The sequence below is a fragment of the Myxocyprinus asiaticus genome, chromosome 1 (genome assembly GCF_019703515.2).
Source record: "Myxocyprinus asiaticus isolate MX2 ecotype Aquarium Trade chromosome 1, UBuf_Myxa_2, whole genome shotgun sequence".
Taxonomy (NCBI): Eukaryota; Metazoa; Chordata; class Actinopteri; order Cypriniformes; family Catostomidae; genus Myxocyprinus; species Myxocyprinus asiaticus.
This window is the reverse complement of record NC_059344.1, coordinates 7,375,275-7,392,494: the sequence shown is the minus strand read 5'-3', so window position 1 is coordinate 7,392,494 and position 17,220 is coordinate 7,375,275. Positions and strand designations below refer to the sequence as shown.

The 17,220-nt window shown below is 38.2% G+C and overlaps 2 protein-coding genes across 16 annotated transcripts in view; one reads left to right on the top strand and one right to left on the bottom strand.

Moving 5' to 3' along the window:
- The window catches only part of LOC127449012 (myeloid-associated differentiation marker homolog), a 137,638-nt gene extending 135,336 nt beyond the window's left edge, over nucleotides 1–2,302 (bottom strand). For 7 of the 12 annotated variants that reach the window (XR_007898633.1, XR_007898634.1, XR_007898635.1 and 4 more), the window contains exon 1: nucleotides 2,065–2,302. The gene's annotated coding sequence lies outside the window, so the exon portion shown is untranslated. Of the gene's footprint in view, nucleotides 1–122; nucleotides 353–732; nucleotides 823–1,561; nucleotides 1,647–2,064 lie in introns of those variants that run through there. The other 5 variants (XM_051712099.1, XM_051712090.1, XM_051712109.1 and 2 more) reach the window with 5 other exon arrangements.
- Nucleotides 2,303–8,635: 6,333 nt separating this feature from the next.
- The window catches only part of LOC127448734 (rho guanine nucleotide exchange factor 11-like), a 137,411-nt gene continuing 128,826 nt past the window's right edge, over nucleotides 8,636–17,220 (top strand). For all 4 annotated transcript variants that reach the window (XR_007898581.1, XM_051711528.1, XM_051711520.1 and 1 more), the window contains exon 1: nucleotides 8,636–10,024. Coding sequence is in view for 3 of the 4 variants with exons in the window: in XM_051711528.1 (XP_051567488.1) it covers nucleotides 9,990–10,024 (35 nt within the window). In the remaining variant the exon portion in view is untranslated. The remainder of the gene's footprint in view (nucleotides 10,025–17,220) is intronic.

Here is a 17,220-nt window from a genome sequence, read left to right as displayed (position 1 = left end):
GTTATGAAGCAAGGTAGCTTGCAATTCTTCAGCGTTAACAGGCAAGATCAAGTTAGCTTAAATTACACAGATCAATCCTTATGGCACTATATTTCACATGCTTTGCAGTTATGTAAGCTTACCTGTCCAATAAGAAGAATGCCAATTCAGGGTCAAATTTTGATCCCCAAAACCGAACGAAGGTCCCTCCAGGAATCAAATGCCCTGCCGATGTTCACTCTAGTTTTCACTCGACCACTGTTTTTTTTGACTTACTCTGAGTTTGTGTAGGAGTCAATGTTGTGCTGGGAGCCAGCCGTTTGCTGGATTCCATCTCTAAGATAACATTACCTAGTGCTGCAGTTTGTTGTCGCTGTTGAATAGCGGAAGAGAAGCTATTACTGTCTGAGGCAAGGCTCTCAGGAGCACGCATAAACCTCACATCCTTTGGATTTTCCCGGCAAAAGCGACCCGCTCCCTTCGCATGAAAATCAGTCTACAGGCTTTAATAGGCAACCTAGGAAGTCCGGGAAGGGCTCATTTTTTTAAGCTGCGTTACAAGCCGTTCACACATTGGCAAAAAAAAAAAGGCGAATATTACATGAAAATTGTTACATATTGCACCTTTAAATAAGGCTCTGAGTCAACATATGTTCTGAAAGAACATCAAACCTGAAGTGACTTATACAGACGTGTTATTGATACTGAGCATCTACACGAGAGATGTAATTGTATCATAGTTTAGATACTCACAATTATTTTCTCACTGGAGAGAGAGATCGTGAATATCGGATCGCTCCTATTATAATCAATGAAGCCGTTCAATGAAGCTGTCAGCGTGACCTGCAGACAAGTTAAGGATTTATTTTTTTGTCTTCCTCTTTTCCTCATAATGGGAGTGATCTATAATCATTTTTAGAGCTCTACAATATATATATCTTTAAATGATAAATTCACATTAAAGTCAAACAAAAATAATTTCTGTCACTGCCTGCAACATAGTAGGCCTATTCTTACAACCATGTCTTCAGAAGTGATCCAATTGGTTTTGGGTGAGAACAGACCAAAATATAACTCCTTTTTCACTTTAAATCTTGACATCAGCAGTCTACTTGGCAATCATGATTTCAAGTATTTCTGTGTATCTGTATTTCTTAAAAATGTTTAATGATCGTTTGCTTTATTTTGTTCTATTTTCTAGCAGGGTAAAAAGGTGTACATATTATTTTTAAGGTTTGCTATGTTTTCATGATCATGCAGGTCATTTTAGAACACAACCACTAATTTTAGCAGTGTTACATAGTTAGAAATAAATTATATAAGTGTATGCCCACTGCCCCCTCATATATTTCAAATGACCCTTATGTAATTCATCCTAATTCTGACACACTTTGGAAGGACATGGGAGTGAGAAAGTGATGACATAATCTTTATTTTTACATGGACTATTACTTTAAGAGCTAAATTTAAGAGCTGGGGATTTTATACACATCACACGTTTAATTAAGCAAAGTTGCTTGAAGTTCATGAATTCAAAGTCATATTTTAAAGAGTTAATCTCTACCAAGTTACAGTAACAAACCTCACGTCTTGACCATCTTTCTCCTTCTTTCTAACGGATGTGGTGAAGGGTGTGGTTAGTGAGATGGGGTTGAGATCAAGGAGCCCTGTTGAGATGGTTACAATATCATTGGGGAACGTGGGGTTCGTTGTAGAATGTCACGTTTCGCTTTTAGCGATACGATTTTTGATCTTTTAGAACGCGTAAATAGACTTATTGCAGCTTTTACAAGGTATTAGAGTTTCAACCCTTAACGATGAAAATGTTCAGAAAGTCTGTAACATACGCATAAATATAAAAACCAAGCCCAAATGTAAAATACAAACGCGTATTATGCAGATTTTAAGCGATGTGAAAAATGCGTATTCCTCTGGCTGAAGTGTACTGTCTAAAATAAAATGCAAAAAAAAAAAAAAAAAAAAAAAAAAACACTGAATCCTCCTTAATCACTGGATCAAGAGCAAATTCAACACACATACCTTACAGGAAAGAGAAGAAGAAGAAAAAAACTTATAAAGACCTACCTTTTTACAAACATTGTCCCTTCATTTCAGTATTCAACAGAGGAGAAACTACTCTTGACGCTGCCCAGATGTTCTCTTCCTTAACGTGGACTTCAGTCCTCCACGCCCATTTCCTTCCAAATTAGGCAATGTCTTTTCTCTTACCATTGGACCACTAGTATATTAAAACAGTCATTCTATGTTATCTCCAGCAAATATGCATAATCTATAATGTTAGGATGACCACATTATACATGTATTAGAGAGAGAGAGAAAGAGAGAGAGTGAGAGAGAGAGAGAGAGAGAGAGTGTGGGCGGGTTTGTGTGGTTTACGAGGCCATTTTTTTAGGTTACAAACTGGTAATGACAAGGGTATTATGCAATAAATGTGGTTGATGAGGACATTTCTAGTGTCACCATAATTCAAATCGCTATAATAATGCGTATAATTTATGCATTCAGTCTCAAACATTTGGCTCATTGTTTGCTTCCACCTGAGAGAGCCCCTGCCTGGTTTTGTATTGAACAGGAAGTGCTTGCCCCTATTTCGCCATTGCAAAGCCTTTCTATCAAACTAATCTGAGAAATTAAGTTACACCCTGTTATCTCGCATTTGCACTCGGTATGGACAAAGTGTCCAGAGTGTTTAATTCGGACATTTATTTAAATGTTGCCTCAAGCATATGGCTGAACCCTAAATTATGTATTAATAGGTCCCATTTCTGCTGTTCAGAGTGGACTGTGAGGGGGGTTACTACACTCAGTGACCTATATGAGAGTGGGGTGTTGAGATCTTTTGAAAATTTGGTTCAAAATTTGGTTTTGGTTCAATCTGGGATTCCCAGATCTTAGTCCTATAGGTATTTACAGCTGCGCCACCTGCTCTGTATTGTTTTTGGGAGTAGCACTAAAGCAGCAGATACTCTGGGAGAGGTGATTGCTGCTTTTGGAAAAGGTCATGAGGCATCAGTGTATTACTCCCTGCTAATTCAGAGTCTGGGGGATGGAGCTTTAACTTCTATCAAGAGATTATGGGAAAAAGATTTAAACTTGGTATCGGAGGAGGGGGGTGGGCTAGGATTCTAAAAAATGTCAAGTCTGCATCTAGAGATGCAAGGGTGCGCCTTGTGCAATTTAAGATTTTACATAGATTGTATTGGACCCCCTCTAGATTGTATAGGCTTGGTCTTAAAGACACACCCACCTGCTGGCGATGCCAATCAGATGATGGAGACACAACCCATGTTTTTTTGTAATAGTGAGGGTTTCATGTTAAATGTGATTCATTATATATATGTTGTGGTTTTTTCTTTGTGTTAAGTCTATGAATCAATAAAAATGTTGTGAATATGTTGCTGGTTTTGAGGGTTCCAATACATACCATGCCGGTTGGACACCCAAAGAACTCATTCTTGAAGACCAAATTTTCATGACCCTCATGAAACTCCATCATAACTATATACACCTGCACCTGGCTGCACTCTTCCACTGCAGTGAAAGCACTGTCAGGAATGTGTCAATAACATTCATAGAGGTTCTTCACAGGCTCCTTTTTAAGGACATAATGAGCACTGTACCCAGCCGGGAGAAAAATAAAACCTGCTTGCCTTCTGCATTTCTGCATTTCTGCACTTCCAAAACTGCGAATGATATTGGATTGTACTGACATCAAAATCTCTATTCCAAAGCAAATGAATACCCAGAAAGAGACCTACTCTGCACACCATGGCATGCACTCCTTCAAACTACTCCTGGGGGTGGAACCGAATGCTGTGATCACATACTGCAGCAAACTTTACCCAGGATCAGTAAATTATAAGGAAATAGTACTGGATTCTGGCATTCTGGACCATTTCAAGCCTGGAGACCTGATTTTGGCTGACAAGGGATTCCTGATCCAAAATATTCTGCCTGAAGGAGTCACAGTAAACATTCCCCCATTCCTCAGTCATGGCCAGCTGACACACAGTGAAGCACATGCTACAAAGCTGATTACACAGTATAGGATTTATGTTGAGAGGGTATGGTATATTTTCATTTAATCATTTAGTATGTAACTATATGAAGTGATTATAGTGTGTTTTATGCATACAAATTGATTGCCAGATCAAAAATATGGAGTGAAACAAACTTGAATGAATATGATTTATGTAGGGAAAATAAACAACAGTTTGCTGATGCTGTTGTGCTGAGCTTTATTCCACTAAAATTCAACTTGGATCCTTTTTGTATTTGTTGCTTCCCCTATCATTGTAAATAATTGGTCTTATTTAAGTTTATGTTCTGCTTGTTCAACAGTTGTTTGATAAATTACTATTAAACACATTAGATTATATAACACTAGTATGAATTAATACATTATACTCCTCTCTCTCTTGCTAATTTTACTCACCGACACTCAATAGACCTTGTCCCTCATGCTAGCCTTCACAACACCGGTAAGTAGACCAGCATCTAGGCTGCACTGCTCTACATGCCCAGACTAGTGGTTCTCGCCCCTATCAATACTTTTTCGGTCGTCTTTAAAAAATGGACGTGAGACTGGAAATGGACACAGCCATGATCACTAATTAGATCAGGTCACGCTAAGAGAAAAGGCTTTTGTTGAAGAGGAAAGTGTACTAAATATTTTATTTTTATTTTGTATTATTATTTTTATTTTTATTAGAAACAGGCCAAGTATACACAGTACTCAATCATTCAAACATACTTTATAAGAATGCGAAAACATTATATATATTACACAATGAGATGTATTTTAAGCTTTAGAGTTCCTGGAGGCACATTATCAAAAATACTTATTCTTTAAATTTTATCAAAACTGTAGAAGCCAAATAAAACATATACCAAAAAAAAAAAAAAAAAAAAAAACTAACCAAAAGAGATGCACGTATTAACAAACAGAATTTTCTCCAAAATAATGCAAAATGGACACATTCCCAAAAAAGGAAGGGGGGCAGATTCATCCACAATACATCAAAAATATCACAGGAGCCTTATCAGAGAACTGTCACAGTCTGTCTCCCTCATGTCTTCAAGGACTCTTATTTTGAAGTTTTCCACCGGACTACATCTCCCATAGTTCACTGCCCTAATCACTAACATCTGTTCATCATCTGCACCTGCCTTCCATTCCCTCATTAGTTTCCATGTGTATATATACCCTCTTGTTTTGTTCATCATTTGTCAGTCTTTGAAGTGTAACGTTGTGTTTATGAAGTGTTGTGTTAAGTTTGCATGTTGATGAAGTGTTTTCCTGTTTTGTTATTTTGTGATGTTAGCTCTATCGCTTGTTCTACTCCAGCGTTTATAATTAAAGGATTGAAAGAATCCACTCCTGCATCTCCTCTATTCCTCTTCCACTCATTGGACACCAACGTTACAGGAACATGATTTGTAAATAAAGACTGAGTTGTCGGAAGCTTAGTGGTGGTGACGTTGAAGTCATGCAACCGTGGTGTAGTTCTTTATAGCCTAACTTTAGCTTTTTACTTCTGGTGATTGCATTTAGGCTTCAAAATTCATAAAAGTTGTGTTAATTTTTGAAGATTATCATGATGAACAAAACGTATAAGAATCATAAACTTTTGTTGGTCACAGAGCTTTTTTCCTGCAATTATCCAAAAGTCAATGGAAAAATCCAATTGGCTTTTTGTCAAGGGAACCAGGGTGATGCTAACTTCCGGGTTGGCCTACATAAATATGTCATCCCTGCGGCATTCTATTGAAGAGGCGGTTGCAGCTCATCTCTGTCCTTCTACAGCTGTGGGATATGGAAAGCCAAGAGGGCCCGAATTAATGGGTTTTGTATCGCCGTATTAAGCTTTGAAGGCACTAAGCTGAGGCATAGTGGGATGGAAATCCCGCACCGCCCACCCTTCCAAGCCGTGCCGACTGACATACACTGGCTGGAAGAGTTTACACAGCGGCGGGCCAGGCTGGTTCTGCGCTCCATAGCATGGCAGTGCTTCAAGTCTTTCAGGCCAAGCTCCTCAAAGATGTGGATGAGCAACAGGGCTGAAACGATTAGTCAAAGTTATCGACAACAATAAAAAATAGTCGACAAAAATGTTCATTGTCGAATAGTTGCTTGATCTTATTTAACATAACATGAGATCACATTAAACTCTGATGACGCATGAGAGCAGCACTGCAGCTCGCGCCTGACTGAGGAGAGGAAGAATTCTAAATAAAACGAGTCTAAATATATTATGTTGTTTCTAAAGTAAATGCATCTTGTTTTATGGATTTTTTGACAATTTTAAATGGAAAACAAGACAAAAACACTTGATAACAATAGGATTTTCTTGCAGTGAATTTCTTTACTGAATTTAACTTAATAAAAATTATTATTTTTTTGTCCTCTTTATTGTGAGGAAGTACGTTTAATACAACCTTTTAAGTCGGGGCACAAGCTGAATAATCGGTTAAGAGCTAATGATTAATAGTTGCAATAATCTCACTCTCATGGGTATATCAGACTGGGTGCAAAAAACAATCGAGCATGGCTATACGCTCTAATTTGCGCACCGGCCGCCTTGATTCAACTGCATTATACCGTCCACGGTTACGCCACGAGATGCGCTGTTGTTACGGGCAGAGATTCACAATCTCCTTGCAAAAGATGCGATAGAGATTGTTCCAGACTGCCAAACTCACAAAGGGTTTTACAGCTGCTATTTTCTCATTCCAAAAAAAGACGGCAGGCTTTGGCTGATCGTAGAACTGAGATGCTTGAATCGCGCGTTGGCAAAACGGCCATTAATAATGTTAACTCAGAAACAGATCTTATCGCACATCCACCCACAGGACTGGTTTGCATCAACAGATCTAAAGGATGCGTACTTTCATATCCAAATTGTACCGCGCCACAGGCTGTTCTTGAGATTTGGGTTCGAGGGGATGACATATCAATTCAAAGTCCTTCCCTTCGGATTGTCTCTGGCCTCGTGCACGTTCGCAAAACGTGTCGATGCAGTGCTCGCCCCTGTGAAGATAAACGCCGTGCGCATTCTGAATTACCTTGACGATTGGTTATTACTGGCCCGATCAGAGGCTCTGCTATGTGAGCACAGGGACTTGATACTTCGCCATTTGAACAGCCTGGGTCTCAGTGTCAACTGGGTGAAGAGCACACTTTCTCCCAGCCAACAAGTCTCCTTTTTGGGGGTTCATCTCGACTCCGTGAGCATACGTGCGCACCTCATGAGCGAGCGTGTCCAGACCATTCACAAGTGTCTGTCTCAGTCATACCGTTAGGTCTTTTACACGAGACCTCTCCAGTGCTGGCTCAAACACCATGTTCCGAGTCACGCCTGGTGTCGGGGGCGCATGGGTAAGCCTTTGGTTATGAAGGGCCGTGACCTCATATACACATCTATGGTATGACTCTAGGGTATGACTCTATGTAGTGTGGCGTGATGGGACTCCATTCCCCATAGCTTTCAAATGCAATGTCTCATTCCCTTCATCTCAGGGAACTGAGGTTACGTGAGTAAACGGAGATGTTATCCACCAAACAATGAAGATAAAAAATGTTTAAGCAAAAATTGTACATTTGTTGGGTCTCAGGAGGTTATGGTAAAATCTTTGCTAGTGCTGTGATTAGTGATTAATAAAACAATTAATCAATGTTGGGTTTTTTTGGGGGGGTTTTTTTGCTTTTTTTTTTTTTTTTAACCTAACAGCCCAAAATTCTCAAGTTGAGGTAAGCTGGTTAAGAATTTTAAGTATTTTCTTAAAAACTAATTTTAAAGCTAATTATACAATATTAATGTCTTATGTTCAAGAATAGAAAACAAAATAAAAGTATGCTGAAAAATGGTTGCTGACCAGTATTTTACCAATACTATATTTTTGATCCAAAGATGCCAGTGGACTACAGAGCAGTTATACACACGGACAGCATACATTCAGTCATACCACAACATTTGAAAGGTAATGCTTTCCTTTTTCTTTTCTTTCTTTCTTTCTGCCATCACAATTAAAGCAAACATTCAAAACTGTAAATGTATTATAAACACAATATTAATACAAGGGAAATATTCCTTTTAGATTTCTGCAACACACCAAATTGGGATGTCCAGAGTGAAGGACGCAGAGTTGTGGCACATTTATAGGTAAGGCATTATCTTAAAGTTTTGCCATTGTTGACAAATATTTCTCAATAGTGACTACACATCTGGGCTCAGACAGATATTTGACCAGCCAACGGGGTATTGTGGATAACCTTAAATACCAACAAGTTGATCAGAACTTGGTGTTTCAGGAGACTGCACAGTCTTTCTCTTCTCAAACTAATTTCTACTCAAATCAATATTTCATGTCTGTTATAAGTAACCAGTGGCGCCTGCAGCTGTACGGCCGTTCAGAGGCGATATGATAGATGTGGGTGAGAAACAGATCAATATTTAATTCATTTTCCCTATAAATCTCCACTTTCACTTCCAGTAAATGATGAGAGAGTTTTACTTTTTGGGTGAACTATTATTTTAAAGTGCTCGTGTTTTTCCGCTGGATAGAACTTCCCAAATTCAGAATCCAACTGATAGAGGGCGACCGAGAGTCTGTTTGCCTTGCTAGAGGCCAAACATAAATACAGGGATGACGGTGTTATTCCAGTATGGCGAACGCTTGGACATTGAGTTAACACTACAGTTAATAGCCTGCAAAACACACAAGTTTGAGGAAACAACCATGGCGTATCCGCTTTGAAGGTCCGCACGGCAAGAGACAGATGCAAAAACGGGACAGGCCAGGATCCAAGCCGTTCCGTAGCTGTTTAAGGATCACATAAATCTCTTTGGTCACCAAACGAGCGTGTCCACGTTGCCAAATTTCGGCCAGTAATTGCACCCCAAAACAAAGGCGACCCGTGGTGAGTTGATAGCGTCGCACGTGCTGAAAATCGCTTTTGGACCGTGTTACTGCACCGCGCTCTAGCGTTCAAACGAACGCGCGTGAAGGTGAAGGGCAGCGGCCTCCTGAATAGCGCTTGCGTGCGGCGCCTATCCGTACGCTGTGGCCTCTCGAACACTAGAAGCGGCTAGTTTCGAAATCGAATCAGATTTATTCGAGCCGGCGATTTGTCCGTGATAATTATAGCTATACACGAGAATCTGTGGATTTAATGTAGACGGTGACATAGAGCTTTAAACGGTGAAGCTGCTAAACTAAATGTCACCACTGTGAGTCTTGCTGCATGTGTATTAAGGTTGGAGTGGTTTATTGCACTTTATTTCTCTGCTACCACTGTGGGTTATGTGCTTGCATGCATGCTGATCCCCAGGCTTTGGTTTTATTAAAGCTGGTTTCCCAGGGGGTGGTTTTGATTTGAACTTGAACCGCACTGAGATCACTTACTCCAAAGACCAGAGTAACCTTGTTAGAAACACTGAAAGCTTTAGGACCAACTGACTGTGAAGCGTAGATGCATAGTCTGCATATTCTTTATACAATGAAATTGGTCATGATTTGTTCATGCTTTGGCTGTTAGTTTATTCTTATTATTGTATGTTAGAAGCTCATTTGCAGTGTAGAGTTCATTAGATATGTTGAAGCAAAGTCGTTAACATCACTACAGGCTGTTAATGTTTTAGAAGTGAAAGATGATTCAGTCTTCAGTAATTGTTCAAATCAGCCAGCTAGACACCAAGTTGAAGCTGCAGAGATAATACAGCAGTTGACCCTCTGTGTTGTAATACAAGCAATTGAACTGGATTTGGGGAGGCTGGTCTTATGTGGACAGCTCGAAATACTTCATTAAATGGGGCGATGATAAGGAGGACCACTGTGTTGTCCCAAATGAAACTTTGACTCCTGTATTGGTGCCAGAAGTACAGAACTCATCTCAAGGAGTGGAAAGAGGAGATACAACTGATGCTTCACTAATGACATAAGCGCAAACTGATATAAACACTACAAAGAACCTCTGACGGTTTACAGCCATGAGTGTTCGACATCCAACCTCCACATTGGACAGGTAAGAAACCATTCCAGATGCCGTCTCACTTTAAAAATCAACAAAATATATTCATAATAATTTTCTTTATGACCACCAATATCGATTTTCTTTTAAATGTCCAATAACATTTTAATTGTTGTATTTGACACAATAAAAACCAACAGAATAAAGCAGTAAATCATAATGTTATTTATATATAATAACTTAATATTATCGAAATATTAATAAAATATTATTTATCTCAATTAGCGATAGACCAATGCATAGTCCAGGCCGATTAATCGGCCAATATTTGGAGATTATTTTGAAGATTGGCCAATATTTTTTAATTTTTTTAGAGAATTTGAGTGGAAATTAGGTTGTGTTGATTTCATTACAGCAATTTTTTATACATAAGTGAATCATAAAATAGTATTATTTCTTATAGGAATAGATCACCAAAAAATTTAAATTGTCATAATTTACTTACCCTCATGCCATCCCTGTTTTATGACTTTCTTCTGCAGTCAAGTAATTTTTATTTGTACAGCACTTTTCACAACATGCATTGTTTCAAAGCAGCTTTACAGGAAATCATGCATAAACAAAAAATGAAACTGTAATATCTATAATGTCTTACAGTGATCATTGTGTAGTTTGATTAAATATGATTGTAAAATGTGTATAGAAATTAAATAAATAATAATTGTATTTAGAATCCTTGTGAGCAAGCTGAAGGCAACTGTGGCACGGAACACAAAACTCCATAAGATATTGGTAAATGGAGAAAAATAACCTTGGGAGACACAGTGTTAGGGAGACTATTCCATAGTTTAGGAGCCAAGTATGAGAAGGATCTACCTCCTTTTGTGGATTTTGATATTCTTGGAATTATTAACAAGCCAGAATTTTGTGATCGTAATGAACGTGATGGAATATAGCGTACCAGAAGGTCACTTAAGAACTGTGGAGCTAGACCATTCAAAGCTTTGTATATAGTTAACAGAATTTTAAAATACGAAACTTAATTGGTAGCCAATGTAATGATGATAAAATTGGGCTAATATGATCATATTTCTTGGTTCTAATCAGCACTCTGGCAGCTGCATTTTGAACCAATTGAAGTTTATTTATTGAACTTGCTGGACTTCCTCCCAGTAATGCATTACAATAATCTAGTCTTGAGGTCATGAATGCATGAATTAATTTTTCGGCATCAGCAACAGAGAGCATGTGTCGTAATTTAGCAGTATTTCTCAGGTGGAAGAATGCTGTTCTGCAAACATTGGAAATTTGATTTTTAAAGGACAGATTGGTATCAAATATAACACCAAAGTTCTTTGACGAAGAAGACAACGTAACAGTACATCCATTGAGAGTCAAATTATATTTTAGCAGCTTATTTTTAGAGGTTTTTGGTCCAATCATTAGTACCTCTGTTTTTTCAGAATTGAGTAGGAGGAAACATCAAGAGTGCTAGACAAGACTGTATTTATATTTTCTGTTATTTGATCATGTTCTTCTAGAATTTTTGGCTTACTGAGTATGTGTGACAATTCTGGAAGATTATTAGTTAAGCTATCTTTAGTGTTCAAAAGAATAGAAGGTGCAGAACACAAATATTTTTAGAAGAATCTCTCGACTCTGTAGGTTCATACAGTGCAAGTGAATGGTTCCATATAGTTTCAGTGGTTTAATTCATGTTTTCTGAAGTGATCCGATTGGTTTTGTGTGAGAACAGACCAAAATATAACATGAGCAGTCTCCTTGGAGATCATGATTTCAAGCTCGATTAAGCCCCGTTCACCGCCAGCAGCATCATCGAAGTGACAAGATCCCACTCATTTTCAATGAGAGCAGAGCGACTTCTGGCGACACGAGCCGTCGCGATCGTTGGTGACAGAGATCGGCGTGTGGAGCGACAAGACAATTTGAGAAAATTTAAACTTTATGCAAATTACGAGCGACATTCGCAAGTGACTACCATCCGCCTCCAGGTAGTGAATGTGATATTGGAGAAGTAAAAAGTTTCGATTTCATTGATCTAGATCATTTGTCTGTAACACATACATGGATATGGGCTAATAAAATGATGCGTGGAAAACCGTGTCGGCATTCTGAGTGAGTTTGATTCATATACTTATATAACGTTCATCTTGTTTAATGATATGATGCATTAAGCACTGCTGCAGGTTATGTAAAACGCTCTCCTCTGCAGAATGTGCATTTTAGAGGCAAAAGAACTGATTCCTTGTCAAATTAGAAAATCTTAGTTTTACCGGTAGTATCATCTGTAATCAACATTTCAAAACACTACTATGGCCTGTTGTGCAGTTCACCATTAATGTTAGAGAGGCGGCAACAGTATGAACACCCACCAGTGACACAGATTGCAGAATCCAGCAACACCAAGCTACAATTCCGCCTGCGGTGTGAACGGGGCTTTACATTTCCTAGCACATCAAGCTATAGGAAGTGTGCTTGAAATCATGATGTGCCTAGAGACTTTAATGGCAAGATGTAGAGTGAAAAAGGAGTTTTATTTTGGTCTGTTTTTACCCAAAATCGACTAGATCTCTGCAGAAGGCATGGATTAAACAACTTGAGTCATGTGGATTACTTGTATGCTACCTTTGTGTGCATTTTGGAGCTTCAAAGTTTTGGTCACCATTCACTTGCATTGTGTGAAATGCTGAGGTGCTGTTTATTGGGAAACCTGAGGCTTGTACCATGAAGGTCGCTGAACGAACTCAGGGTTTCAGGTTGACATTCAAACCAATCCAGTCAGGCTTAATTGGTACCATGATTCAGCTCATCAATTTTTCTCTGTCAACTCAGGCTTTGAACCTGACTTTAAGATTAGATTATGCGCTTGTGCACACGAATGAGTGAAGTTTGCAGTGCACAACCAGTCATGTGAGAGAACGCGATTCACTTCTCATGAGAGACTCAGTGGGATTTACCTCTCTGCTGAATGCTGATGATTATGAAAATAAGAATTTCAATTCATTTAAACTGTGCACAAGACATTATTTAAAAAAATAAATAAATAAATGAAAATGCATTTCCACTGCTCAAGAGTTCAGCATGAAATCATGAAGACTTAAAACACATGATTTACACAGTACAAGGATAACTGTAAAATTATGAAGCAATTAAAGACATTTAAACAAGAAGAAACAGCGGCTGCTACGAGAGCTCAAGAGTACTGCTGCAAACGAATTCTTAATGTGATAAAAAATAAATATAGCTGATATATCAATGCGTAAGTGAATTCATAAAGGTCCCCAACAAGAACACACAGGCTTATTCATTTTAAAAGCTTAAATTTATTTAAAATATAAAAGCTTTTATATTTATTTGAATTGAAAACTTTATATATCATTCAAAACTATTACAAATAAATATAGGCTACTATTGATCACAAAATGAATAGAGATTGTAAAGATGAATATTCTCCCTAATTTTATTTTCCTTTTTCAAAATCTACCAGTTAGTATATCAAAAAGTGTTTTTAGACAATGGAATAAACTACTTTGTAAATATACAGGTGCATCTCAATAAATTAGAATGTCGTGGAAAAGTTCATTTATTTCAGAAATTCAACTCAAATTGTGAAACTCGTGTAATAAATAAATTCAGTGCACACAGACTGAAGTAGTTTAAGTCTTTGGTTCTTTTAATTGTGATGATTTTGGCTCACATTTATCAAAAACCCACCAATTCACTATCTCAAAAAATTAGAATATGATGACATGCCAATCAGCTAATCAACTCAAAACACCTGCAAAGGTTTCCTGAGCCTTCAAAATGGTCTCTCAGTTTGGTTCAATAGGCTACACAATCATGGGGAAGACTGCTGATCTGACAGTTGTCCAGAAGACAATCATTGACACCCTTCACAAGGAGGGTAAGCCACAAACATTCATTGCCAAAGAAGCTGGCTGTTCACAGAGTGCTGTATCCAAGCATGTTAACAGAAAGTTGAGTGGAAGGAAAAAGTGTGGAAGAAAAAGATGCACAACCAACCGAGAGAACCACAGCCTTATGAGAATTGTCAAGCAAAATCGATTCAAGAATTTGGGTGAACTTCACAAGGAATGGACTGAGGCTGGGGTCAAGGCATCAAGAGCCACCACACACAGACGTGTCAAGGAATTTGGCTACAGTTGTCGTATTCCTCTTGTTAAGCCACTCCTGAACCACAGACAACGTCAGAGGCGTCTTACCTGGGCTAAGGAGAAGAAGAACTGGACTGTTGCCCAGTGGTCCAAAGTCCTCTTTTCAGATGAGAGCAAGTTTTGTATTTCATTTGGAAACCAAGGTCCTAGAGCCTGGAGGAAGGGTGGAGAAACTCATAGCCCAAGTTGCTTGAAGTCCAGTGTTAAGTTTCCACAGTCTGTGATGATTTGGGGTGCAATGTCATCTGCTGGTGTTGGTCCATTGTATTTTTTGAAAACCAAAGTCACTGCACCCGTTTACCAAGAAATTTTGGAGCACTTCATGCTTCCTTCTGCTGACCAGCTTTTTAAAGATGCTGATTTCATTTTCCAGCAGGATTTGGCACCTGCCCACACTGCCAAAAGCACCAAAAGTTGGTTAAATGACCATGGTGTTGGTGTGCTTGACTGGCCAGCAAACTCACCAGACCTGAACCCCATAGAGAATCTATGGGGTATTGTCAAGAGGAAAATGAGAAACAAGAGACCAAAAAATGCAGATGAGCTGAAGGCCACTGTCAAAGAAACCTGGGCTTCCATACCACCTCAGCAGTGCCACAAACTGATCACCTCCATGCCACGCCGAATTGAGGCAGTAATTAAAACAAAAGGAGCCCCTACCAAGTATTGAGTACATATACAGTAAATGAACATACTTTCCAGAAGGCCAACAATTCACTAAAAATGTTTTTTTTATTGGTCTTATGATGTATTCTAATTTTTTGAGAGAGTGAATTGGTGGGTTTTTGTTAAATGTGAGCCAAAATCATCACAATTAAAAGAACCAAAGACTTCAACTACTTCAGTCTGTGTGCACTGAATTTATTTAATACACGAGTTTCACAATTTGAGTTAAATTACTGAAATAAATGAACTTTTCCACGACATTCTAATTTATTGAGATGCACCTGTATATTTACAAAGTAGTTTATTCCATTGTCTAAAAACACTTTTTGATATACTAACTGGTAGATTTTGAAAAAGGAAAATAAACTTAGGGAGAATATTCATCTTTACAATCTCTATTCATTTTGTGATCAATAGTAGCCTATATTTATTTGTAATAGTTTTGAATGATATATAAAGTTTTCAATTCAAATAAATATAAAAGCTTTTATATTTTAAATAAATTTAAGCTTTTAAAATGAATAAGCCTGTGTGTTCTTGTTGGGGACCTTTATGAATTCACTTACGCATTGATATATCAGCTATATTTATATGGGATAATAGGAAACCTAGAATTAGTCTTAAAATTCTTAAGTTGTCAAAAAGGCTTGGAGGACTAGAATTCCCAAATGTAATAAATGATTATAAAGCTGCCCAAATTCAACCTTTATTGATTTGGATGAACGAAGAATCTAAAGTGAAATGGAGGAATATGGAAATTTATCAAATGGGGGAACCTATTAGTATATCCCTGTTCCTACCCAAATAAAGCAACAACTAATCCAATAAAAATGTTAGGTATTTGAATTACAAATAAATAGTAGTTCACAAGACTGGAAAGCAATATCATATAATACATATACATACATACAGTGCCTTTGCAAATGTATTCAGACCCCTGACCAATTATCTCATATTACTGAATTACAAATGGTGCATTGAAATTTCATTCTGTTTGATATTTTAAAACACTGGAACTCAAAATCAATTATTGTTAGGTGACATTGGTTTTATGTTTTATATATATATATATATAAAAAAATAATAATTTAAAAACTGAAATATCTTGCTTGCATAAGTATTCAAGCCCTGTGCTGTGGAAGCTGCCAGGTTACACCGATGAAAGAAATTGCCCTAACGAGGACACAATTACTTTACCATTGGCATCCACCTGTGAATCATTAAAGTTGCAATCACATTTTCAGGATAAAAAAAACCCATTGTTGAAGGATCATTGGTCAGGCTGTGAATCTGAAGGAAAATGAAGACCAAAGAGCATTCCACAGAAGTTAGAGGTAAAGTAATAAAAATGCAAAGATTAGGGAAAGGGTACAAAATAATATCCAAATGTTGGATCAATAATCAGGAAGTGGAAGCTGCACCACACCACCCAGGCGCTGCCAAGAAAAGGCCATCCCTCAAAACTCAGCACTCTAACAAAAAGGAGACTTGCGAGAGAAGCCACAGAGAGGCCAACAATCACCTTGAAGGAGCTACAAAATTCAGTGGCTGGGAGTGGAGTAATGGTGCTCCATATCAAGAGCACTGCATAACACTGGCCTCTATGGGAGAGTGGCAAGAAAGAAGCCGTTACTCAAAAAGTACCTTCTGAAAGCACATCTGGAGTTTGCCAGAAAGCATGTGAGTGACCCAGCTGCGATGTGGGAGAAGGTTTTGTGGTCAGATGAGACCAAGATTGAGCTTTTTGGCCAAAACTCAAAGCGCTATGTGTGGTGCAAACCTAACACTTCCTATGCCTCAAGACACACCATCCCTACAGTAAAGTATGGTGGTGGCAGCATCATGCTGTGGGGATGCTTCTCATCAGCAGGGACTGGGCATCTTGTTAGAATTGAAGAAAGAATGGATGGAGCAAAATATAGGGAAATACTGCGAGAACCTGCTTCAGTCTGTTAAAAAACTGAAGCTTGGGAGGAAATTCACCTTTCAGCAGGACAATGATCCCAAGCACAAGGCCAAAGCAACACTGGAGTGGCTCAAGAACAAAAAGATAAATGTCCTACAGTGGCCCAGTCAAAGTCCTGATCTCAATCCTATTGAGAATCTGTGGCACTATTTGAAAATTGCAGTCCACAAGCATCACCCAACCGACCTGAACAACCTGGAGCAAATCTGCCGAGAAGAATGGGCCAAAATCACTCGTCACTGCGCAAAGCTGGTACATATGTACCCCAAAAGACTTAAAGCAGTTATTGCAGCAAAAGGTGGCTCGACCAAAAATTAATGTGTGGGGTTGAATATTTATGCAAGCAAGATATTTCAGTTTTTTTATTTTTCATAAAATTATTTCCCATCAAAAAACTATTTATTATTGTCACCTTACAATAA